The sequence below is a fragment of the Phalacrocorax aristotelis genome, chromosome 4 (assembly GCF_949628215.1).
Source record: "Phalacrocorax aristotelis chromosome 4, bGulAri2.1, whole genome shotgun sequence".
Lineage (NCBI taxonomy): Eukaryota > Metazoa > Chordata > Aves > Suliformes > Phalacrocoracidae > Phalacrocorax > Phalacrocorax aristotelis.
The window spans coordinates 53,206,199-53,232,769 of record NC_134279.1 but is presented as its reverse complement, the minus strand read 5'-3'; the positions used below and the strand labels follow the sequence as shown (position 1 = coordinate 53,232,769).

The window sequence follows — 26,571 nt, the reverse complement described above, 5'->3', positions numbered from 1 at the left end:
TATCTTTCCAGGATAACTAATCTTTTCCTGCACCTTAAATTAAGCAAATGCAGATCAGTGCAGAATTTTAAAAATCATTTTGGAAGTGAGACAGAGCAGGGAGCCTGTCTGGACTGTGCCTTCTGTGTTATTTCTCATTCTTCTCCTTTGTATTTTGGAGTCGTACACCTAGTAACCCACCTCTTCCCAAAAAAAGCCTACACTACTTTCCCTGTCATCTACCTATTCCCCAACACTTCCAGCCACTTTCAGCATAGAAATCTATCTGCTTCCTGTGAAGTGGGGGATTGTATGACATAATTTGTGATATGTAATTTAAGAATATTTTCGCATGAGTTAAAGTCATTATCAGAAGACCAAAGGCCCTTTCTAAAAAGCATCTGTGGGAAGGTGAAATAGGAGGGGAGAGAATGGGACCATGTATCCTGGAAGATGATCTCATGTCAGTTTTAACATGTGTAACCACATTTTGGCGTTAACAAGCTACGTTTGGGGTTGTTTTTTTTTCCTTTTAGTGGAATTAACAGCTAAAGACAGGAAACTAGATGGGTTTTGACTAATAACAACAGCAGCTTTATGAAACCTTGTCCGATCTTTTATGGCTGCCTTGTCCAGACTTTATAGATCTATCCAGAAACCGTTACATTTTGTGGCTGAATTGAGAAATTACCAAACTGTAACTTCTCTTTTAACCTTGGCCCTCATGAATGATATATTATGGAAGCGTACAGCATGATGTTTTGTAAGTCAGAAAATAGAAGTGTGTTCAGCAACTCTATTGGACAGTAATGTTTAATGCTTTCAGTCAAGTGGAAAAATTATACAGGAATGATGAAATCACAGTTTTACATGCTAAAAGTCTACATTTTGGCAATTTGTAACAATCACTTCAAAAAGATGTTTTCTGTTGTTCTTTATTGGTCATGGCCTAGCTAATACATTTTATCAGCCATACCTTAAAGGCATACTGATTTATAGATGTGAATAAATCATACAGATCAAGTAATCCGTAATGATTTCAGCCTTTTCTTAACTCTGCATGCAAGCATTGAAGAAATGCTGTATTAATTTACATTAATAATGCTAAAAATGAGTTAAGTGTATTGATCATGTGGAGAACCTCCGTCACAGCGAAGTTCAAACTGGAAGGTAGTTCATCAGTGGCTCTAAATACCTACGGTCAGATTTGGACATAATTTCTCACTGTTAGATGACAAATCCTAAATTTCATGACCACTAGTCACAGAGTAACTATTCCCTCTGAATTACCACCAGCACCAAAGACTGTCCATTACTAAGGGTGCTTCTGCTTAGGGGTAGAGCCAAAATCTGAGTGCTTTTCACAGAAGTGATATTAATCCTGATGCTCTGGCCAAAGTGAATTACAGCATGCAGTCAGATATGGACATCTTGGTCATTTGAAATTCTAAGATACTGTCATATTGTGAGATATTGTATGCAAATTTCAACATCACCCACACCTGCATTTTTTTTGTGAATACACTTGTCTCCTAAAAGACATAATGTCATAATTCATGACTGCCACGAGGCCAGCGGAGGACACAGATATCAGATGCACATTGGCGTGACATCGGTTTTGCTTTTGGTGAGACCCGCGTTATTTCTCCCACGGCATTTCGCTATCCTGTTACAAACCCTTTGACAGACAAGAGTCCTCTCCTCACACTGGCACGTCAAACACCTCTCGCAGGTCGTGATGCAGAAAGATTGTATTTTCTTGCTGGTTTATACCTTGCAATTACACAGCAGGGTTTTACCTCACAGTTCGCAGCTACTGGAGGGGGCTTCTTCCCCCCAGCTCTTTAGAGCTTGGCGAGGTTTTTCAGGACCTTCTCTCCTTCTCTTTTTTTCTTTTTTTCTTTCCCTTCTCGCCGCCGGCCGGCCGTTGCGCCCGTTACAGACGTTACGCCCATCTCCTCCGGGAGGGGGCGCTGTACGCGGGCCGCGGGGGTTGCCTAGCCGGTAGTCTCGCTGCCGGCGTCACGTGAGCGGAAGCGGCGGTTGCGGGCAGGGCGCAGCGGCGGGGACCGGCGGCCGGAGCCGCCGCGGCGGGAGGCGGAGGCGCCCCTTTCCCTTCCCCGTCCCGGGCAGCCCCGGCTCGGCGGTGAGAGCTAGGCGGCCCCGGCAGCCTCCCCCCCTTCCCCCGCCCCGGTGCGGGGGCTGCCGCCGCTCTTCCCTCCGCGGGCAGGGCCCCTTCGGTGGCTCGGCCGTGCCCGGGCCGGGGTGAGGCTCGGCTGCCGCCGGCGGTGGGGCGGGGGCCGCCCCCGGGGCGGTTTCTGCAGGAGTCGCAGGTGGGAGGCGGCGAAGCTGGTGGCCGGCGGGCCCTCGGGAGGCCGCCGTTGCTATCGGTAACTCCTGTGAGTTTTCCTGTTAAATGATTGACCTTTTGTTTAATTGATTCCCGGGTGTGTTACAGGCAGGCTACGCTCTGCTCGTGTTTTAACCTGATAGGCTGCAGGAATAGCGCGTTTTCCTGTTTACCCCCTTGGAGAGGTTGAGCAGTGCTCACCAAGAAGCCTCACCACATTGCTCTCTTGAATCTTTCCCATGTATTTCCTGGATGGGCTGTGTCTATCATGGGGTTTTATGTAGCTGAGGCTTTGTCTGTAATGTTACTGGAAAAAAAAAATTTGAGCAATGTCTAAAGGGATTTTTTAGAGACTGGCATGGTCTCAGCTGTCTTGAAGCTTTCTGAGGAAGCAGCTTTCTCTCTGGCTTCTTGTGCTTAATTCTGGGTTCCTCTGGGACAGCAGGAGTTGCATGTGGAGAGCTTAGTCATGTACTTGGTCCTGGCGTACCGTGAAGGCTTTGCTGGCTGGGACTAAGGGGGCTGAGTTTGTAACAGAAGTTGGACTATATGTCAGGGTAAGTCTTTGATCGTGGGTTTAACATGTTTTGTTTCATGGGAAAGGTGTATTCTGTACAACCTGGGCAACTTGTGTTAGTACTGAATCGGGGAGAGTTAGCGAGTTGCAATAGTCTGAATGAGCCTTAGAGCAGAAAGTAAAATTCTAAATGAGGAAGGAAAGGGAGTATTTCTGAAATGCAGCAGGTTGTTGGCACTTTGTGTGTTCGTCTTGCATGCCCCTTGAAGAGTAACAGGAATGACAACCTGATGCAATTTGGGAAACAAAAGTTGGGTCCAGCATTTGATGATGAAAGGGGAGGAAGGTTGTTAGCAGGTGTGGAGTGTCGTGTAAACAGCATGTCTTTGAATGCCCTAAGCGCTGTACACTTGGCAGTGCTGTTTGCAGCCTGATAATACTGACCCTTGTTTTCCCAAAGCCCTGGGGTTACTAATCTTCACAACTACTAGATTCCCTACACTGAGAGATGTGGTAGTGGCCAGCTGAGCTCAAGGACAGTGGGATGTAAAAGGCTAAGAGTTGGTGCCTTTTCTGTTTCAAGTGGCAAGAGAACCCTTTTGTTGGAGAAAGCAACCAGTGCATCTCCAAGAGAAAAATCCACCCTAAAATTTAACTCCACATATTGTTTTGTCATCTCAGCCTCAGGCAGTGTAGCATGTGATGTGTATTAATCGTGTTTTAATGCACTGTAGAATGTCAAAGCACAATTTCAGAGTAATATTGGAGCTTCTGTATTTAAATAAAAACATTGAAATGTGATATCTTAAGTGTTGCTCTTTTTAGTCTACTTAGAATCTCTCTGTAGTGTGAGGAACTCTTCTGAGTCAGATGAATATTGCTAATTCCTTTGTTTTCCAGAGCTTGGTGGAGTTTTTGCTTTTTTCTTATTTGACTGGTCTCTACTGGGTGGTGTTGTTCCACCCTGCCCTGGGTTTCTAGAATCTGGTGGGGACTAGACTATGCTGTGTTAGGGAACCAGGTGATTATACTGCAGTCTGTCTTGGAAGTCTTTTTTCAGAACTCTGTGACTTCCTTGGGGTTTGGTGCATGGTTAATTTAATGTTGGTCTTATTTTGCCTCTGCAAATCCTTCATCATAGATGAACATGCTAGAAGTACGAGTGCTTTCCTCTGAGCATGTTGCATACTTACTTGAAGGCATTGCCAAAGAAAATAAGAATTCTCTGAATGTTGTTAAACAAACCAGTTGTTAATGCATCCCACAAATCTGAACAGCTTTCTGTTCTTACCGCCCCTTCTTCTAACCTTTTACTTTTTCCCACTGCTGGCTGCTGTTACTGCAGAGGTGAATCACTTGAAGGGGGAACCCTGTGGACAGATCTGCCTCCCCAGTCTCTCTCTACCTCCTTTTCTGCCCTGCTACCTCCCCCAAATCACCTGAAAACTCTGCTGTTAATGAGGAGAAAAACTAGAAAGCAAACTTTTGGGTGTTATTAGGAAAGTACTTCCGCTGGTAATGGCGGATGCACCTCATCCATGCAACCTAATGGTCTGATTTGATAGGTGACTATGTCATTGACATTATACTGTATCTGCCAGCATCCCTGGAGGTGAAAAGGGCAGCCGTGATGTCCTTGTACAACCTCCCGTGTTTGCTGTTACAGACCATGAGAGTGAACGAGTAAGGTTTGGTTACTATCTTTCAGCAGAAGTCTGGCTCTGTTAGCATTTGGTTAGAGTACAGGGTTCAAGGTCAGCACTTGATTCCTTGTGGAATTCAAGAGGAAATCTCTTGATTTATTACTGAGGGTACATATTTACTTTGTCTTTTTTTAATTGTGGAGTTTCTTATCTAGCAAGGGAATAACAGGATATTTCAAAAAGTGTTCCATTTCTTAGCTCCAGTCTGTGCATCCAAGAAAAGGCAGCAAACTAGCTAAACCTGATGGACTTACCTTTGCAAAATTGTGTTGTGGCCTTTTCAGATCTAGATGGCCTTGAAGGCAAGCTTTCTAACAGCTACAAAGGTGCATTTCAGTATTTTGTGTTACTGTAACAATTGCCAGAGCTTATTTGAGGATAAAGAGGAAGAACAGCCTGTTACGTTTAATAGTATGTGGTAGCTGGCAAGAGCAGTGAAACAGGTCTTTGCAAAACATTGAAGCACAAAACAAAGCAACCCAACGCTGTATTTCTAGAGGCCCAGAGATTTGTTGCCTTAGGTGTTTATCTGTCCCTGTAGTTAGTGTCTTCCAGGAGCTGTTCTGTTTTAAGGAAGCTTTTGTGAAAGAGTCTTCAATATTGAGAAGATAAACCTGACTTCAGACTTGTAATAAATTTAATAAATTTTTCTTATGGGCCTTCTGCAATTTCTTATGTTTTTATTAAAAAAAAAAGTAATGCCTGCTTACTGGGTAAAGTTAAGTTACAAACATGGTGCCACTCATATGGTAATAATTAGTTTCTAGTAACTCTGCAAGAATTGACAATGATTAATTTGACAACAGATAACCACTACAAATGTTCTTTACAGAGGTATCAAACCTGGGAAAACTCTAGTACAGACTGGTGGGTGTTGTGGGTTTTTTTTTGTTAGTTGGTGGTTGCACTGAAGAGAATATGATGTACCTATTCTGCTTTAAGCAAGCTGTTTGAGCAGGATACTTGAGAATGCTTTCATAACATGGAATCAAGTGCTAATTTAGAATTTCTCTTATGAAACCAAGGGAGGAGGGAGTGAGGAAGTATGCAGGGACACTGATCCTGAATTGGAACGATTGTCCCCTCTACCAGAAGATAACTAAGATGTGTATGTGGTACACCAAGGCTCAAAAGTAATAATTTGTTAGACTTGAAATTGTGGCATCTGAGTGGTGGATTGAATGGCTGCTATTCTGGCACACCATATCCAGAATATACTCCAGAAATCTTCCTGCAAAGCAGGGAGCCAGACACACTTTCCTTCCTCTAAATGGGACATTATTTCCAATTTGGTCTGCCCAGCATATAACCCTGATTTGGTGGAAGAGTTCTGAAAATTTAATTGATGGTTTTAGGTAGATTTGAAGGATTCTGAACTTTAAGTTTCATTCAAGGTCATCACTGTGGTGACTTTAGTTTCACGTTCTTCATCCTGTCAAATTTTGTGGTTCTGGTTTTTTTTTTTTTGTTGTTCACCTGTCTTCATACAGATTTTTACCAGATCCATGGCATTCACACCCATTCTAAAGCTCTACTACTTAGTGAGGGAGTCTTTTTTTCTTGATTCCCGTTTCAACTTTTTTGGTTAATGCCTCACATTCCGCTTTACTACTAAGAAGCTTTTTATTCTCCAGTAAATTAAGCAGAAGAATCATCCTAGTGTCTACCAGGAGCAAGATAGTAAGTTTTATCTTGAACTTTTTCCTAAAGTGGGCTGGTCTTCTACCTGAATCATGCTTGTCTAGATTATGATTCATTAAGTTAGATGTAAAACGTAATTTCAAAAACCTCTAGTTGCTGTAAATAAATGATGGGTTCTTTTTTTGTGTGTTAAGTGTACCCAAATGTATTATGACTTCTTAAATTAAAATCTTTCAGCTGAGAGAAAATGACTGCAATCAAGCATGCTTTACAGAGGGATATTTTCACTCCCAATGATGAACGCTTGTTGAGCATTGTGAATGTGTGCAAAGCAGGCAAAAAGAAGAGAAACTGCTTTTTGTGTGCCACAGGTACATTGTAACACTACACCATATTGCATGTCTTCACCTTTATTTTTTTATTCAGTTGCATTTTTCTTAGCTTTATTTACAATATTTATTCTTGCCCCATATAAAACAGGTGCTTTCCATTTCTAATGGAGAAAATCAGTTGTAGCTTACTCTTCCATTATTGCTTCTGTTAAAAAAGAAACAAACCCCTCTACTTTTATTTCCAGGTATCATTGCAATTTGAAATGAAAAAATCAAAATTATTTGCGTGGGACTGTTGGGCTTTTAAAGTAGGCTTTATATAGTGCTTAAAAGGAGATTTAGCAGGCATTTAGGCTTATCAGCGTAAATAAAATGCAGTAAACAGTACTGGTTAGAGTCCAAGGCAGAGGGCTCTGGAAAGGCACAGTAAATTAGCTGAATTCTAATATTCCTTTGAGTGTACATGTAGTATATTATGTCTCTTCAAAAAATCAGGTGCTTTGGGTTGATCTGTCAATAGATTAGCTTGCTAGAATATTTTTTTGACTGAGAAATCTCAAAAAATGTTTTTATTCTGACTATAATCTCCAGTTACCTCCGTGCTTTGTCAGTGATGTGGCTGTGGTCCAAGGTCTGCTGTATCAAAGAAATATCTGTAAATTGGGTTCATTACTTAGCAAGTGGTGTAGAGACATATGTCTGCTTGACTGAAACTTAAACTGAGCTGTGGATACTGTGGATATTTCAAAGGGTCTCCTTTCATCACATAAATATTATTAAATCTCCCCCCACAGATAATTAATTTCAGTAGTTGAAATACAGCAGAAACAGATGTTAAAGTAACTCATGCATTTTGAAATTACTCTTTTACTTCATTTAACAGTGACAACAGAAAGACCAGTGCAAGTAAATGTGGTAAAAGTGAAAAAATCTGACAAGGGAGATTTCTACAAAAGGCAGACTGCATGGGCCCTCCGAGATCTCGCTGTTGTTGATGCCAAAGATGCTGTTAAGGTAGGTGTAACTTTTTTTTTGTTTAGGGCTCTGCTCAGAAAATCCTCTTAGTTCCAAGTTAGAGCTAACTTCCTTGATACTGGCTGCTTTGAAGCTTAGACTGGTAACATATTAAGTAGGAATTAGGATGATACGTTCCTGTGCTGGTTATGCCTGCACTTTCTTCCGGTCTTTCCAAGGATATAACCCTGGTAAACTGAGTAAGAGCAGTCTAAATATGCTTGAATAGCAATATTCTGAATATCTGCCCTGTTTATTGTAGTGATTGCCCAATGACTGTAGAAAGCTTGTGCTAAGGACCAGTATGTATTTGTTTGTTTCAATTCTTGTGTAAATTTTTATTCCAAGCTTAGTTTCCCCTTAGAAAAAAATATTACCATCTTACTAATGGCATTGAGCTATATGTAATGTTTTTTGCTAGGACACTTAAAATGTTCTTAACAAGCAGCTTATAAGCTTGAAGGTGAGCTGTTATATCTGTTCTCCAGATCATGACATTTGCCACTTGTTGGAGAGCACACAGTCCTGAGGTGGCGTTCTTTTCCATAGAACAACAAGAGCAACCTATTTTTGACCATTTAAATTCATCTGTTGTCATAAACTAAGACGTAAAAACAGTACAGATGTGAAAATTCTTCATCACGTGATGTCTGGTTTAACGTTCTGTTAACTGGTGATTTGGAGGAACAGTGCAGAAAACTATGAAGTTGAAAATTCTTGTATTTCCCCCTCCCCAAGTGTAGGTTAAGTATGTTTCATTATTTCAGTTATCCACTTACTCGTTGGCTAGATTTTAGATTTTCCTTGTTGGTCCTAAATACTGTGTTGGAGAATTGTTTCTTTCGGTTTAAGGTTCCATTTAAAATTATGCCATATTTCAGGGCTTTTTCTTGCAAAACAGAATTCAGTTAACTGTTTTCAGAAGTGTGCTGTAATGCATGTACCACTGTAATGAGCGATTTTGAAATTTTCTTTCAAAAAGCAAACATTGAATGCCAAACTCTCTCATAACCAAAAATGTCAGAATTAAAGTTAACAGGGGCATCACATTTTGGTTTCCAAATGGGATCCTATGCAACTCTTTTGACACAGACCTTTCCTGCACTCATTGTCAGACAACTAAAATTTTAAGTAATACTACTCTTTGTTTAGAAATGTGTAATAATTATGTTTATCAATAAAAGCTGCAGAAAAAAAAGAACTGCTTTTATTGTGCTGTACAGGAAATACCGGTTCCCATCGTGTGCAGTTTCATATGCAGCCTGCTTCTACAGATAGTAGTGACAATATAAGTAATAAGTAGCAGCAATAGTTTTTACAAACTATGTATAAGTAAGAATTTAATGTGTGTCTGAGGCAATAACATTTTTTTATCAGAAGGATGCTGAACCTTGTAAAATGCTTGGAATATGGTCTTTAAAACAGACTATTACCAGTTACAGTCCATACTGAGTTCATAAGTGGCTGTAGAAAGGAAAGTACTTAAATCAAATGTTATCAAAGCAGTGTTTTCATCAGGCAATAACTCTGGTTGAAAATACTTCTGTAGTAGTTTTTTACCCTTAAAATACCAAATGGTCTTTCTATCCTGTTCAGTGCTATCAAATAGAATCATATCCATAAAAATATATAAAGTGCTCATAATTTTTTCCCCTTGCCTATTTTCCTAAGCCTCCTTGAATTGTGTTGTATATGTTGTCAGTAATTCCAGCTACTGTTTTTAGTTTCAGAAGGCTAACAGAAGGCATTAGTCATTCTGAGGACAGTGTTTCAGGGCAGAGAGCGCTGTCAAATGTTTCTTGAAACTTTTACAGATCTCTGAATTATGTGTTGTCGTTGCCTTACCTGGCTTGACAAAATACTGTCTTCATAGTGTAGATTCTGGTTTTTCACTGTCAGTGTTTTAGCACCTTCATTAAGGTGCATCAGGGTGCGAGAGTCGGTGTATCAGTTTAAGGTTGGCATCTATGTAATTTAATTTTTATCCTGTCTTCTCAATAATTGACTGAACAATCTTTGCTGCTTAGAGAATCATTTGACTGCTGAGCCTGTAACTTATCTCATCTTTTGCAGGAGAATCCTGAATTTGACTTGCATTTTGACAAAGTGTACAAATGGGTTGCAAGCAGCACAGTGGAAAAGAACACCTTCATTTCATGTATCTGGAAACTCAATCAGAGATATCTTAGAAAGAAAATTGACTTTATTAATGTTAGTTCACAGCTTTTGGAAGGTAAATTTTTATAACTATGTTAAGTATGAAGGTTAATAATTATTGATGTAAAACAGATACGCTAAAAAAAAAAAATCTTAATCCTGACTTTTTTTCCTGTTCAGTTTTATATTTTCCAAGTCTATAGATAGGCAAGGTGACTAGATAACAGATTTTGTTAGAAAACTGAGACAAAATACTTCATTAGTGAAGTTCTAAATTTTGATAAGCTTATTGTCTTTCTGAGACATTCTGGTTCTTAAACAAAATAAAATTTACCTGTGAGTTCTGGTAGGTCTAATTGCGTAACAACTTTGCTCTTGTTCCAGTTTTCACCTCCCCTGAATTATAAAGATGCTTTAAAAAGTGACACTTCAGTAGCATGCCAAAGGATATGTGAAGTTTTATATGAGGTTTCTAGTTTATAAACTGGGAAGAATGTGTTAAATTCTGCTGGACCCTGTTACAGTTTATGTGACTGGATGCTAAGAAGGCTTTGTATCTTGTCAGCTCATGCCATATCAAGTATTTTTACATTATCTTACATTACAAGGCACATCTTTTAATAGTTAAAAATTTTTAGTAGAGCCTCGTGAGTAAGCATACCTCACACTGAGTCTGTTAGAAGTGGTTAAACTGTATTAAATACTAGACCGGCTTGTGCAGAACAACTTGAATATAAAGAAGGAAGAAATGTAAAACAGGAAGGACAACTCTTCTGTATTTTGGTGTTGACTGAAATTTGTTTTAACCAACCTCTAACTTTTCAAGTTCGTGCACTTTTAAAACATTTAAACTTACTGCCTCTTAGAAGTATACACACTGTTCATGCTTTGTCTAGCTAACATTCTCTGCTTCCTTTCCTCTGCTTTTCCCTACCTTTTAATTCTTCAGAACTGCCTAAAGTCACAGAAGGTGCGTAACACCTTTTTCCCTTATTCTGCTTGTTAAGCAACTTCTCTTAAGTAATATGCACTTTTTTTAAAGCTGATGGACATAAAAGATATTTCAAACGTCCTAAACACTTTCTGGCTTGACTGCATTAATGTTCTGTAAACAGTTTGTCAGCCTTTGAATGTCTTGTTGAAATAAGTAAGCACTGCCATGAGAAATCATAGTTCATGAAAACATTGTTCTATAATTTTCACTTACCTCAGTACTGGTTTTCCTGCTGTGAAACTTATCTTGAGCGTCAATATATTTTTTATTTATTCAGTGACGTATTTCTTAATCAACTTTAGTATGTTTCCCATATGCTCTGTCTACCAAGAGAGAATCTAACTTCTACTAATCTTCGGCTAACACGACTAGCATAATACTGTACTATGTTCTGATTACCAGCGTGAGAGATGAATAAACTGAGATAGTATGTCCCTTTGTACATGCAATAAAGGAAGGTGGCTATTTGTATTTTGCTTATGTTACATAATTTGGAAAACCTCACTGTTGGGAACCAGTTCTGGAAATCTTAATGAAGCCCATGGAAGACTGAGATTTGAAAAAAAGTGTATGTAGGTAGCAGGTATTTGTTATGAAAGTTGTTTAATGGATTAATTTACTTAGAGTTGAACATACTGAAGTAAGACTTTTTGCACTTGATAATGTATTTTATTTCCCTTCTCTGCATAAGAATCTGTTCCAAGTGGAGAGAATCAAAGTGTAGCAGGAGGTGATGAAGAGGCTGTGGATGAATACCAGGAGTTAAATGCAAGAGAGGAACAGGATATTGAAATAATGATGGAAGGGTGTGAATATGCTATTTCTAATGCTGAAGCCTTTGCAGAGAAGTTGTCAAGAGAGCTACAAGTGCTAGATGGGGTAAACATTTCTTCTAATGTACAGCGTGTTAGCATGTTGAACTGTTTTCATTGATACTGTCTACATAGCATTCTTTGAAAAGGTAGCTACTGTGTTCTGCCACATTTAAATATAAATGTGTATCTGCTCCTAAGCAGAGCTACATCCTGTCTATGATCAGATTTTTAAGACCTTCAACTTGCTCTTTACCTTCTAGACGTTCTGGGCTGAGTTGCAGGCTTTCACATGAAGAGTTGAGAAGAAAAAAGGGAAGCATTCTGCACATGCCTTTCTTGAAGGAAGGGGTGCAGGGAGAGAGATAATAGATGTTCATGTTCATGTCCATGAATGTGAGCTCTTATGCCCAAAATACTATTCTCAGTGTAAGCAGGAAACTGGGTTAGTCTAACAACATTGCAGTATTCAGCTGTCTGTAATAGTACCAGATCATTTGCTATTTTGCTTTTTAAACAACCCAACATTCTAGGGGTCACTTTGAAAACTTAAGGAGATGCAGGGGGATACAGTTTTGAGGGAACAGTCACAACCACCTCCTGAAGTTGTGTGTTTCTCTTAGATTTTGAAAATGGCTGTTATCATAGAGATAGCTGATCTTGCAACAGAAAATGTGGCCTTATCACCTAAGCTGTTTCTGGAACTAAAAATGTTCCAGTATAGTAGGGTTTACTGTTTGGTTTTTATTTTTGTGCAGATCAGTACTTCAATTCTAAGAACTTGAGCCTTTCTTTATGAAGTAAAGAAGTGTCCTAGACTGAGGGACGGCTGTACTGTAGTACAAGCATATATTGTTTTGTCGCTTTCATCAAGAGCTCTGGAAAATGTTTCTTTGACAGTGATAGAGACAGAAGGAGATACCAGAATGCTTTTGAGATATAAAAATGTCTCTTAAAATTTTGTGGCTTACTTTTCTGTACAGGCAAATATCCAGTCAATTATGGCCTCGGAGAAACAGGTGAATATCTTGATGAAGTTGCTGGATGAAGCTCTAAAGGAAGTTGACCAAATTGAGCTAAAGCTGAGCAGTTATGAAGAAATGCTTCAGAGTGTAAAAGAGCAAATGGATCAAATTTCAGAAAGCAACCACCTAATCCATCTCAGCAACACAAATAATGTGAAACTACTGTCAGAGATAGAGTTCTTAGTGGTAAGCATTTTTATTGTGTTTATTCTGGTTGTTCACATAAAGTATAAAATTCTTTTAGGGTGCTCCCCTCTTTAGCAACCATATATGATGTTCATATATAATAATGAGTTTATTTTTCTGTTTTGTTATTGCACTAACTTCAGTAAGTTTTTATAATGGTGGAATCATATTTATCATTCCTGGTTCAGCAGCGTAGCAAAGTAACCTGCTTATGGACAGTACTATCCATTATTTTGCAGAATCACATGGATTTGGCTAAAGGTCATATAAAGGCCCTTCAGGAGGGAGATCTGACATCTTCTCGAGGCATTGAGGCCTGTACTAATGCAGCAGATGCCCTTCTGCAGTGTATGAATGTGGCTCTTCGTCCAGGTAATGTTTTTGTTAGACTACAGTCTAACATACAAAATTTATTGTGATAGTGCCTTTATTGTATGTGCCTTTCCAACTAGTCTCAGATTTTGCTTCTGTAGATTGAGGGATTGAGACCTCAGGTCCTTTTAGTTCCCACATACAATATATTACTATATTTTTTTTTTTAGTCTGAAGTTCTTTTTGGTTTTAGGACATGATATGCTTCATGCAGTGAAACAGCAACAGCAGCGGTTTAGTGACCTGCGTGAACAATTTGCACGGAGACTCGCCAGCCATTTGAACAGCGTGTTCGTTCAGCAGGTATTATTTCTTTCTATTCTGTGCGATGTTTTTGGTCACAAACTTTTCCTGAGAAGAAGAATAATCCACCTGAAACTGGACATGTTCTGTGATGTAATCAGTAAATGAATGGACTGCTAGAGGCACTTTGGGCAGAGATATTACTCAGCATACCGAACTAGTCGCTTACAGAAGTCTCTTACATTTGGAAGAAAAAAAAAAAGGCAAACTCAAAAAACGAAATCCACCTCTCTTTAGTGGGTTTGCTATCTGATTTAAACACATTCTATGATATATGAAGATATATTTTAATTGTAAGTCTTGATTAATTGAGGAGAAAAAGCATTGACTTTTTTGTTTAAGGGTGTCAGAGGCTGAGAACATTGGAGTTCTTGCTGCCTGAACTTCAAGGGCTGTAAAAACAAACAAAAAAAAACCCAACAAAAAAAAACACAACCGAAAACCCAACCATACAATGTTAAATGTCTACACCTTGATTTTTGAACCTTAACTTGTAATACTCCTGAGACTTGTTTCCTAAAGGCTGGATGTTCTTTCTTTTCTTTAGCATCAGTTTTTTAATTTCTGTATTTTTTTTTATTTCCAATTAGTTTACTCAGACCCTCCTTCAACTCTATAACAGGTCCTACTCTCTTTCAGTGCCAGTGAGTACATCGGGTTTGATATAAGCTTTTCTAACTATTTTTTTGGGCTTGACTTTGCCTAACTAGCAGCTGCTTTGGCTTTACAAAAAGAAATTTATCCTTACTGATTGCAGAGCATCAGACTTATGCCCCTTCTCACTTCCATTATTTTTATTGGCCCTCAAGCTTTCTTTATGTGTTTTGAGATAACATTCCTCTGATCTGACCTCCAGAAATTGCTAAGAGGCAGATTGAGATGTATGGAGGACGAATATTTTCAGGAAATTAACATGTGTACCACTGCATAGATACTGCAATTGTGTGAAATTGTAATATTGGTAAATAAAAAATAATTCAGTTTTTATACATACTAGCACAATCAAAGTTTCAGAAGTTTTTGGTTTTATGTATTACACTGTGCAGAAAATGGAATAGAGTTATGCTGGATAATTGTATAGAGAATTGCATGTGAGAGTACAAGCCTGGCTTTTTATGGCAAAGATAAGCGCTTCCTATATTTTCTTCACTTTTCAGAAGAATTCCAGTTCTACAGCATGTTAAATTTTTTTGCCTTTAGTTTCTGTTCTTAAGAAGGTATGTTTCTCCTGTGACCTTTCACATTTTGAAAAACTGAGCACAGACTATGTGTCCTGGCCTCTAAATGAGCAAGTAGAAGCTATGTTGTTTAAGTCCTTTGTAAATGCATTCACAGAGTTTGAATACTGGACTTGCGTATGAAAGTGGCTGTTTAACAGAATGCCCTTTCTGATGTTCTGTTCTAGCTATTTTACTTTTAAAAATGGTAAGAGATTATTATTACTGGGTAGTACTATGTGTATTAGATGAAATACTTCTAAAGAGACTTCTCAGGGCTGCTGAGAATGCTAGTACCAATTTGCAGTTTGTTGGTGTTGTTTTTTTTTTTTAATTCTGGTACTAATAGTGGCTTTACGTTGTATTCTATATAAACTTGCCCTCTGAAAAGTTTTGGCCTGTCAGCTGTGAGGTATTAATCGGCAGATAAAAAATATGACCTTTCTGTAAGGTTAAGTAGGAAGAGCTCATTAACGGCAAGAGATGAGCCTCTGCAAAGCCCTTTTGCTTTCTGCAAAAGAAGAAAAAATGTTTGTGTACTCCATTTTGATGTGCAGATTCAAGTGTTGGAGGTATCACAGATTTTTGTGTTATCTTACTGAAATTACCTTGTTTTGTTCATCTGATGAATAAAATATAGCAATTTCTAAGTCACGTGTTTTTGAAAAGTCTAACTGGAATACTTTGTTACCTTTAACAGCTGAAGAGTTGCATTATTTGTTTAGAATGTTTCTTTCAAAAAAATAAAGCACTTCAGAAAAAACTACAGCAGATACAGATTTCTAAATTAAATTCAGATAAATACACAATAGGCAGATAAAAACACAATGATGTCTAGGCAGCTGATAATACAAGCAAGACATTCTGATTTGGAACTCACTAGATGGAAAACCAAAATTGCACTGAAATTTTGGCCTAAATATATTATCTTAGAAGCATGAACTTGTTCTTTTTTTTAAAAGCAAATAAGCTTTGTATTAATTAGTTGTAATACTGTATATATTAAGGTGCCTCATCTTTGTGTAAAAATGAGAATAAATCTTAAGTTTTAAACAGAAATGCAACTTTGGATTGTGGTTCACTGCAATGTTAAAAACTTTGCGGCAACTTACTAACAGCTAATGTAGCTGTCTTTATTGTGTCCTAATAACATTTGATTAACCTTACTGTATGTCTATAATTTTAAAGATTTTTGGTTTTTTTTTTAACAACCAAGGTCAGCATTCAATTAAAAGGCAATTCTGGGCTTTCTGCCTTTGAAATATGAAATAGTTTGAAGCTTTGGAACAATGAAGTAGTTGAATAAAAAACCTGCAGTATCATTTGGTAACGGTATAAATGTGTGGGTTGTGAGAGGAAGTCTGTTAATTAGATGAAGAAAGTACACATAGAAGCTCCATAATGTTTTGAAGCAGACTGGAACAGGGCATAATTTAGGACAGCCAGAATGAAGCCAACTTGACTCACCCTGAAAGCAAAGTGGTAAACAGCAAGAGCCTTACAATGAACAAGCTTACTAAGATGCATTACCTGCCACAAGTAGAATACCTCAGTGTCTGTATTACGTTAGGCATCCTTTCAATCTGCATCTCTAGACTTTGTTTCTGTGCAATGTATTTTGATGCTTTTCTGTTTGTCTGAATGGGATCCTGTCTTCATTTTAAGTTTTTTTTTGTAAACTTCTAGTGCATCTATATAGTGCTTCCAGATTTACTTTAATACTTTCTCTTATCAAGGGTCACGATCAGAGTTCTACTCTTGCCCAGCACTCTGTTGAATTGACATTACCCAATCATCATCCATTTCACAGAGATTTACTTCGATATGCGAAACTGATGGAGTGGCTCAAGAACACAGATTATGGAAAATATGAAGGGCTAACAAAGGTATGTGAATTGCTCAGAGGATGCTAGAGAATGTACATAATATAGTGTTTCTGAGAGTCAAAAGAATTGTCTATGTGTGTGTGCATGTCCTTCTAATATTGTGCTTCTCTTTTCTTTTTCCTCTTTGGAATGGGAAACTTCATTTTTTTGGTATTTGTATCCTGGTTTTTTTTCCCCTCCAAGATTCTATGTCTCTATTCTAAAGTATCATAAGATAATGAATATTTATGTAAAACTAGTTTGCCATTTTACAGTCTAGTAAGAAAAATAATTAAACTGTTTTCATATTGATGTGCTTATTGCCTTTGTGATGGCTTTATTTCAACAGATGTTCATTTCACTTGGGAATATCAAAAACTTAAAAGGTCTCTTGTAAAGCAGATTAGACAAATATTTTGGCTTTGTATATATGTAACTTAACTACCTTGTTTAAAACTGACATGGAGTGAAAAAAATTACTACAGAAGTATAGAAAATGTTTAGATAGAAGTCAAAGGAAAGTTAGTTCTTACAGAACAAGTCACCTTTTATTAAAGTACGGTCATTCTTAAAACTCAACTGTGGGAGATTTAAATTAGACTCTTAAAACGGCTTTGAAATAGTTGTTTTTCTGCCTTCACTATAAGGCAAATGATCAATGAATGATTGATGTCTTCATGGTGATCTAGTAAAAATTGATTTAAATGTTTATGTATTATGTGTGCTAAGTAACAAAATTTTGAAGAATGTAGGAAAAATTCTTAGGTAGTCTTTGTCCATAAATAAAACATTATTATAACCTTTGTACTAAAAATCTTAACAAAGCAGATAATCCTCAAATTTATTTCAGTTGTTGTGTCTCTTGTCTTTTTAAAATTTGAGCTTATTTTTGGCAGTGTTGCAAACAAATTATTTTGGGATTGATTGAATCTTGTAGTAAGTAGGCACACAGAGTTTGTGCCTCCTGAAGTTTTCTGGTCTTTGGTTTTTCTTGTGAGAATAGTAATAAAGGAGGTCACGTAGTCAGGAAGATGTGTAGGAATGGCATCCCATTTGCTTTCTTTTTGGGGGCATAGTAAGAGCCTAGTAAAAGAGGTTACAGAGAATGGTGCTGAATTTTCTCTATTCTACCCTTGAATTGAATTCTATGATGCTCTACCACTAGTAATCCTATTTGTATGTACCACAGAGCATATCCTTCCGTATGGAAGAGAAGTAGTAATTTCTGATGCTCAGTGAACTCACTAGGAAAATGAATATAACTTGCTTAAATATCATGGATATATTTTTGTGCATGCTATGTAAATACAAATATATATATATATATACACGTACACACATATATATAGTCCAAACCAGTTTATTATTTAGTAGAACTTGCTGGTTTTCGAGATGTATTTGACTGTAATAGAACAGAGTCAACATGTATACTTGTTAACTAACTTTACATTTTTCTTTTAAGAATTACATGGATTATTTATCACGGCTCTATGAAAGGGAAATAAAAGATTTCTTTGAAGTTGCCAAGGTCAAGATGACAGGCACAACCAGAGAAGGAAAAAAGTTTGGTAAGCTTCCAAGAGGCGCATATCTTACTTTGAATCTTATTATTTGCTTATAAAATACTCATTACAACACCTAGGGCCAATTTTATAATGTTGTAAAATTGTTTACTTTTGGCAAGGTGGAAGAGTTGGATGAAAAATGAGATTGGTAAAACTTCTGACTTCCACAAGGCGAAAGTAGCACAACTGAAATCTTATCTTATGCAGTTGGTCAAGATAGGAGGATAAAGTATGGTATTTCTCAGAATTCTCAGATTTTCAAATCTACACTCAGTGTTTAACAAACTACCAACCATATTTTAGTACTTGAACTATACTGGAAAAAATTTGGAAAATCAACTCTGGTAATCGAAGAAAGCTTGGGCAGCACGTGTGTGTGTTCCTTCTGCTATTACTTCTGCTTTTAATAAGTTTTGGGTGCATTTTGGAGAAGCTAATTTTAATGCTAATTCTGCCTAAGGAAAGTTGTGTATTTCATTTTGTTTTCAGAGGGATTTACCTATGTAGTCTGAGACTAGAAATCATACTTTGTTAACTTGTAGGTCTTTCTGTTTAAGGGAGTATGCATTCCTGCTAGGATTAAATAGTTTAGTGTGAGAATGGAAGTGAAACTTTTTAAAAAAATAACCTGAATACCTAAAAAGCAATGGTGGTACAGGTGTATTTATATATTAGCTATTCTGTATTTTAAAGTGCACTGTTTCAAGACTTGTTTAAAATATTTGTATTTGCCACAGTTCACCAGTTTCCAAACTCTAAATTCAGAAATGATATGCAGCTTTTAGTGAGTTCTGTTGAGCCTGTTTTGGGTCCTGAACTTATGCTTTGAAATTTGATGGTAGAGAACAGAAAAAAGTAATGAAAAGAAGAAAGCAGGAGAATGGTGAGGCTTGATTGATGGTGGGGGAAGCTGGAAAGATAAGTCTTGGCAAGCTGTTGGACATGGAGAGTAAGCGGTGCCGTAATGTGTCGTTGTTGGAACTGTTCAATTCATAGATCTTGAAAAGCTATCTTCAAGAACAAAACACTTTATCCTAATATAAATTGATTTCTGAAGCATTCTAAACACTTTATCCTGGCACTTCTTTTGTGATTTGCATTTGTGAGGAGACAGTTTTTGTAGCAATTTCCTAACTTCTGTAAATGTTACGAAGTGATCAGGCATTTTTGGAGAAAGAGGGCCTTCGATTCACCAGCATAAGAGCCGCACCTTGAGAAGGCTTCTGTCATGTATGTGTGCAAACTTCAAGTATGTCTGAACTTTGCCCAGAATAGTCAAGGAGGAGAGTAGCAAAGGGGTGTTTTAAACCAGTTCTCTTGGTTTGATTTCTTTTGTAATACTACTTTTTCACAATCATACAAAAAGTGTGTTTATGTTTGAGTCTTGCTGGTGACTGACTGCCACGCAAAACTGGACCCAAGTGCCCAGTCCCCTGAAAATTGGTAGGAACCAGTCACAAAGCCAAAACTGGAAGCAGTATTCTGTGGCGACTCTCCTAGAATTATTAATGTTCTGAACGGTAATAAAGCCATTAAGTAATGGTTATCAGTGGCCACATACTTGAGGCCATGTGCAAATCTGACAACGAGTTGGATCAAAAAAGCTTCAGTCCTCAGTACTAATCTCATAAAGAAGGAAAACAGATTATGTATGTTTAAAAAGTTGTTTGTTATATAAATATTTTTCCATTTCGCCATTTAAATATCAAGTTGTATATTTATTTTGTAACAGCTTGTAACAGTGTGTCATTTCAAAGGCTTCTGTGTTGAAGGTAATGGTTGTACTATTACTAGTTGCCCATTAATTTAAAATACATCACTTATAGAATCATTTAGATTGGAATAGACCTAACAGTTAACCTATTTAAGGAATAGTGTAGGTGCATAATGCTCCAGTTGTACTCGGACACTAAAGATGACCCGTTTCCAAGCTGTGTTGGTGTATGTTCTTGCCTTTTTTTGTGCTTTGGGAACAGCACTGCTATTTGAATGCCTTAAACGCAGAGGGGGTGCTGGGAGAATTCTGGCATTCTGTGCTGGTGTGAGGTTCTTTGTCTGCATTTTTATGGCAAAAAAAAATCTGGGTCGTGAGCATTCACATATGTCTTAAGTAGTCTTTTTTTTCTCCTTTTTTTTTTTTCTTTTTTTTCCCAATTAAGCCAAGACTTTGATACTTAAATACCATAAAAATCAATGTGGGAAAGTGCTACTACTGTCACATGTTTATATGGTGTGGCTTCTCAAAATCCACTATGGCTTCCAGATTGTCCAGGGCCTGACCTTTTTCTGAAGTTCTTCACATTCTGTAATATAGTCCTATGCGTTTGGAAATTGAGGCTGATGAAGAAGTGGGACCAGTGCATGACAGATGCATATGCCAAATATATCAGGTCTAAATCTTTTAATTCCAAAACTTCCAAAATCCCTAAGATCTAAAAACGAGGCTGGAATTAAATTCAAGTTTGATGTTATAATTAACAGTAGTTTTGCCTACTTGAGAACATCTGGTATTTAAGACATGTTTGTGGCATTTAGAAGTATTTACTCATTCTCTTACAGTAGGTTCTGCTTGCCTGCTCCATTTTGGGGGCTTGTAGCATCCATCCTCATCCAGATCTTTTTAATACCACATACTGCTTTTAGTGTACGTATGCAAATGCCTTTTACTGGTTAGGGATTTTCTGTTTATTACAAGTGCCCATTTACTCTAAATTTCATACTGAAGTCCACTTGAGGAAACTTGTTTCATTCTGAAAAAAAAAAAGAAAAAATAAAAAAAGCACCTTGTAAATTTTTTTTACTATATATTTATTGTTTTAGTCCTCTCCGAATTTGTAGTTACCAATTTTTGGTGCAGCATGAATACAAAAGATGTATTCTGTATGTAAACATCCTGATTTGTGAACAACAGAAGAGGTTAGCCAATCTTACTGTCAATATGAATGATTTTGCAGTATTGCTGTGTGTGTTTTTTAAATTGAAGAGGTTAACAGTATCTCTGACTCAGTACAAAATTATTTAAATACATTTTGACTTCATGTCTATTATTGATATGATGACTGATCTTGGAAACTGAGTCTTTTGCAGCATTAACTCTGAAAAATATAACCCTAATTTAATGGACTTCTCAATTTGGGAGAACTTAAATACATGTTACCAAAAATGTTCTTTGAACACACTGTATAACAAAAAGTGAAGTTTAATACCTAGAAACTTACTCTGTTTTCCATGTAGCTTAGATACTGAATTTCTGGAATAGTACCTCTCCAACTAAATGTGTTTGCAATGTAGTTACTTGCTGCTTATAGTTCTCCGCATGTTTCTTTCCGGTTAGAGCTTAACTTGCATCTTGTGCATGGTTTGTGCAAACTGCATTTTAACTTGTCTTTGTCTTTGATGCTTGCAACCTAATCCATCCCAGCTACACTGCCTCGAAAAGAAAGTGCTGTCAAACAGGAAACTGAGAGTGAGTATAACTAGTTGCATTAGTTGGTATTGTCAATGCATGTGTGTCAATGTAAAGATGTAGTGCTGCATCGTGGAAAATCTACGTAACACTGAAGCACTCCATTCAGAATGAAATAAGCGTTAGCAGAATCATTGTGTTTGCAAGGCAAAAATGAGGCACGGCTAAAATGGCCCAACACAGAAGTTGAGAAGGTTTGCAGGTAAAAGCAACGTCTTCTGGTTTTCCCATGCTACCAGTTGATCTAAAAAATATGTTTGTGCCTGAGAGCTTGTCGTAGTTTTCCAACTCTTCCAGTAGGTTGAGGTAACAACTTTTTTAGATCCATAGACCGTGTTTTGTTTGTGTCCCTAGACTAGATACCAACATAGCAGTTAAATGAAACTTGCAGGATTGCTTTTAAGTTTCTGCGCTTGAGACGTGAGAGGTTTACATGGGGGTCAAATATTGACAATTTCTTGGTCTTTTTTGTTACTAGGTTTTGCCATTCTGTTCCAACATTTCTGAAAATTTGGAAAAAAATAAAAATACATGCTCCTCACCTAGGAGAAGGCCCTACAATATCTGGAAGAAATGTCTGAATGTTAATTATGATCAAAAGGAGAGGGGAGCGTTAGCAGTAGAGTTACTACAGGATTGTAGATCCTGCAAAATAGCTGGAGAAAACTATGTAGACAACAGGATGTTAACAGCAGAAAGATCAAGTTCAAGATGAAAAAGAACCTGTGTGGATATAAAGCTTTTTAATTTTTTTCCCCTCTTGTGGATTAATTCTTCTGCTTGTGGCAGCCATTGCCCAAAGTACATTCACAAAGATCCTAACTGGTCTTTGCTTCCAAGCTTTCAAGGAGAATATCTATGCCAGTGTTCCTATATTTCACTGTTTTGCTCCTCTCACACCTTTTTCCAATACTTTACAGTGAGGGCGTATATAGCTACGCTGTACTTTGAAACTTGCTGAAGCATTTCAGTTACATTGTCATTAGAAAGGAATGTGTTTTACAGCAAAAGCATTTGCAGCTTAGACAAAAATTGTTTGATTTTAATGTAGGACTATTAGCAACTCTTGATCTCATACATTCTATAATGAACCTGTTCTTGAGTATTTGATTCTGCTTTTGCTTCCCTTCTTCATAGTGTCTTTATTTCGCAGGTCTTCATGGAAGTTCTGGAAAATTGACTGGGTCTACTTCTAGCCTAAATAAACTTTCTGTGCAGAGTTCGGGAAACCGTAGGTCTCAGTCATCCTCACTGTTGGATATGGGAAACATGTCTGCCTCTGACCTTGATGTGGCTGACAGAACAAAATTTGATAAGGTAAAGCCAAAATGTTGCATAGGATTCCTGCTTCGTTTTGTATCTGAAGCGTCTTGCATGTCCTTCTTGTATACTTTAAAGATCTGTACTTGTTTAAATCTTAAAACATGCCAATTTCAAATTCTGTATGTACCACATGTCTAATAAAGGCAATTTGCAAGAAATCTGTAGATCAGAGTAATATTCTATAGGATTCCATTTAGTTCCCCTATATGCTTAGTGTGATCTATAAAGAATATCAAGGATAAAAAATGGTCTGTTAAGCCCAATATGGATTTTTAAGCAAACAGGAATTGAACTGATGGATTCTTCAACTGATTTTTTTCTTTCTCGATACAAAAGTTCATGTGTTCTGTTGCATTTTGCCAGTATATACGCAAAAGTGAAAGATAAGAAAGCTTAATCTTCTTTTAGCCAGGACTTAAGCATGGCCCTAAAATTTTATTTATACTGGTTTCATGTCAAAGATATAAATCTTTAGCTTTAACCAATGGCACTAAGTTATTACTGTCCTCAGCATCTGGGGTTTTGTTTTGTGGTTCTTTTTTTGGTTGGTTGGTGGGGTTTTTTGGTTTCTGTTTTGGGTTTCTTTTTTTGGCGGGGTGTGGGTGTGTTTTTGTTGGTTTGGTTTGGGTTCCCCCCAACCTTTAAAAGTGACAGCCCTACTTACTTGCTGTGGAATTAACTCCTCAGGACTGTGGAGGGAAAAGGGGCTGTTATCAGAGAGAGAGACAAAAAGAATTCTCTTGTTCTATGTTGAATTATTTGATGGAGATGAGTATTTTTCTTCTGCCTTCTTCAAATCCTTGCTCAATCTTTTTCTGGGAGGAAATACTATATGCCTGAAACGGTTATTACACACCTGCAGCAGCAACTTGTCTAAAATTAAAACGATTGCTTTTAAAAACAATTTTATACAAGTGTTGTGCAAATTTTTTTCAACTTCTGACTTTTATCTCACACCCGTTGGGGATATGTGAGTGTGACAGATGTATACAGAGCTGTAAGCTACTGAGCTGACCTAGTAGGTTTTAAAATTTTTTTTCTAGGGGAATTTTCAGTAGCGTGGATTTACTATGTGGTTAGATTGGTTTCATTTATGCAAATTATTGCATGTCTTAATCCTTAAATACTTGTGGATAAAATTCTGTGTTGTGTAAAGATAACATTAGAAGTATGACTTACACCTGATTTACAATTTCAGTAGTTCGTATTAATAAAATTAAATTATTTTAATTACTGCCAAAATAGTGTTTCATTTTAGATTAAATCTAAAAATCATGAGGACTACTTCTATTTCAGTCCAAAACCTGCCATTGGTTTCTGCAGCAGCTATGTAGAAACTTTTTCTACAGAGCGGTTGTCTTCTACATACACAGTTTACCTTTTTTACCTGAGGCTTTTAATTTTGTCATCTTCCTCTCACCAACCCAGGCAGAAAAGAGGGTGGTAGAACCCATGACTTACTATTGAAATGTGAATGTTTTCATTATAGCACAAAAGTCCTTCCTCGCGCTGTGACTAGAAAACTTCTATTTGTGGTAAAACCTAGATTGTTCTTTCTTTCCTAGTGTTATATGGATAAGAAGTGATATCTGTATCTTCAACATATTCCCTTTTAAAGATATAAGTACAAGCTGTTTCCATTCTACTAAGCAGAAATAAACCTTCTAAAGCTTATTGAAGATAGAAAGTATAAAATCCTGTGCAACAAACAATTAAAATTAGTATTACTAATTGTCCATAGTATTTGGTGTGTTGATAAAATATTTGCCTTTCTTTAGATTTTTGAGCAAGTATTAAGTGAACTAGAGCCTCTGTGTCTGGCAGAACAGGACTTCATTAGTAAGTTTTTCAAACTACAGCAACATCAGAGCATCTCAGGAACAATGGTATGACTCTTAATTCTGTCACTGAAGTAAAAAATATTGAACAGGCCTCATAAGAGACATGTTTAAAAGATAACTTCTGAATTTATCTGGCAATTACATGATATGGGGGATCAATGCAAAAATCTGTTAAAGGAGGACTGATGTTTCTTTTGCCATGGCTTTGTTTCCTCATAAGATCACAATAAGCACTTCATCATGTTATGTAGGAAGACAATGGGGAGCAATTGTGGATAGTGTTGCACTCTGGGGAACATGACCAGAAAACTTCCAGCACCTTGCAAGCCACTGTATTTGCTACTTTGAGGGGAGCAGGGTGGGGGGGAAGAAAAACTGATAATTATGTTGGTTTTGTCAGATATACTTATCACTTAAATGTAGAATTGGAGACAAGCTTTCAGGTTCTTGTATATACATTCCTTTTCTTACAGAATGAAGTGGAGGAAGCGGATGGAGCAGCTTTATCTCGTTCATACACTCCTGGTGTTCCACAAACCATATCATCTGAGTACGTGCTGCTCTTGTGCCTACATGTGAATTTATTTGGCATATAAAACTTTTTTCTCTATAATCAGAAATTGTTCCCTTGTAGTGAAGATGAAAAGTGAACTCTTAATTTGTACCAAGACATTGAATGTGTCGGTAAATATAAAAATTTTCATATGTATGACGGATGTTTCTGTCTATAGCAGTATAAAAAAACCCGCTTAATTCTCTAATAGTTTGCAAAGTGAAACTAGGTGCTTTGGAAAATATGCTTAGCAAAGTTCTGAATTTAAGTGCATGGCAGCTTTCACACAGAAAATACTTTTTGGAATAATTTATACCTGTGACTACTGTTGGGTTTTGGGGTTTTTTTTTGTTATTACTGTGTGGCATTGGCATTTTTTCCCTTAGCAGCATTCTAAAAATCATGAGATTTCTTGAATGTAAATGAGACTATCCAATAAATTAATCCTAAAAACATTATCAAAGAGCATGTAAAATAGCCTAGTAAACTGTCAGAGTAATATTTTTATCTTATGCATTTTTTAATAGGAAGGACATGATCCGACAAATGATGACAAAAATATTTCGTTGTATTGAACCTGAGCTGAATAATCTTATAGCGCTGGGGGACAAGATTGATAGCTTTAATTCCCTTTATATGTTAGTTAAGATGAGCCATCATGTATGGACAGCGCAAAATGTGGACCCAGCTTCCTTTCTCAGCACAACACTTGGAAATGTTTTGGTGACTGTCAAAAGGAACTTTGATAAATGCATTGTAAGTTCTTTAGTTATTCTGATTAAGCTGATTATAATATAGGAAGCCCACGCCTACCCAGTTTGATTTTACATTTCTTTACAGTTAAATTTTTGCTTTTAATTTGAAGTGAAAATATAACTTTATTGCTCTTCTACTGGCCAAAACTTCAAAAAAGCTAAACTAACTAGTGGTTGTGTTTCTTTTTCCTCTCCATTCCAGTTTGCTTCAATAATTAGCTATTTGTGAGAAACAGGACCCCTCTTTCACTGCCGTGAGCTAGTTGACATTTTTATTTGTTTGTTTAAACTTGTACTCTTACTGAGCTTACTGAAGTCATTTAAGCAAACTATAGCTCTCCACTGTTTTTACTTAACAGAGCAAAACCTCATGGCCTTACAAGGGCTTTGCTTTTCCCCTTTAAGTATAATACTCCAAATAGACATCTCTTCCAGGTGTTCAGTTATTTCTATCTTATATCTAACAAAAACTTTGTTTAGATAAAATGGCATATATTTGGGCAGTAGCAAAGGCAGCTTCTGCTGTCAGAAACCTCCTCTGGTAATACAGTATGACCATTATATAAAATAATGGAAAGTTTAATGAAAACATAGTTGCTGG

At 37.1% G+C, this 26,571-nt stretch overlaps 1 protein-coding gene across 12 annotated transcripts in view; it reads left to right on the top strand.

Annotated features, from left to right (window-relative positions):
• Nucleotides 1-2,231: 2,231 nt before the first annotated feature.
• The window catches only part of EXOC1 (exocyst complex component 1), a 30,504-nt gene continuing 6,164 nt past the window's right edge, over nt 2,232-26,571 (top strand). Inside the window, exons 1-17 of one of the 12 annotated variants that reach the window (XM_075091435.1) lie at nt 2,243-2,378; nt 6,428-6,561; nt 7,406-7,536; nt 9,610-9,769; nt 10,643-10,663; nt 11,379-11,566; nt 12,483-12,710; nt 12,950-13,082; nt 13,276-13,385; nt 13,976-14,029; nt 16,339-16,488; nt 17,930-18,035; nt 21,454-21,498; nt 22,652-22,815; nt 24,600-24,707; nt 25,136-25,212; nt 25,743-25,971. In XM_075091435.1, coding sequence (XP_074947536.1) covers nt 6,438-6,561; nt 7,406-7,536; nt 9,610-9,769; nt 10,643-10,663; nt 11,379-11,566; nt 12,483-12,710; nt 12,950-13,082; nt 13,276-13,385; nt 13,976-14,029; nt 16,339-16,488; nt 17,930-18,035; nt 21,454-21,498; nt 22,652-22,815; nt 24,600-24,707; nt 25,136-25,212; nt 25,743-25,971 — 2,028 coding nt within the window. In that variant the 5' untranslated portion in view covers nt 2,243-2,378; nt 6,428-6,437. Of the gene's footprint in view, nt 2,379-6,039; nt 6,230-6,427; nt 6,562-7,405; nt 7,537-9,609; nt 9,770-10,642; nt 10,664-11,378; nt 11,567-12,482; nt 12,711-12,949; nt 13,083-13,275; nt 13,386-13,975; nt 14,030-16,338; nt 16,489-17,929; nt 18,036-21,453; nt 21,499-22,651; nt 22,816-24,599; nt 24,708-25,135; nt 25,213-25,742; nt 25,972-26,571 lie in introns of those variants that run through there. The other 11 variants (XM_075091436.1, XM_075091437.1, XM_075091440.1 and 8 more) reach the window with 11 other exon arrangements.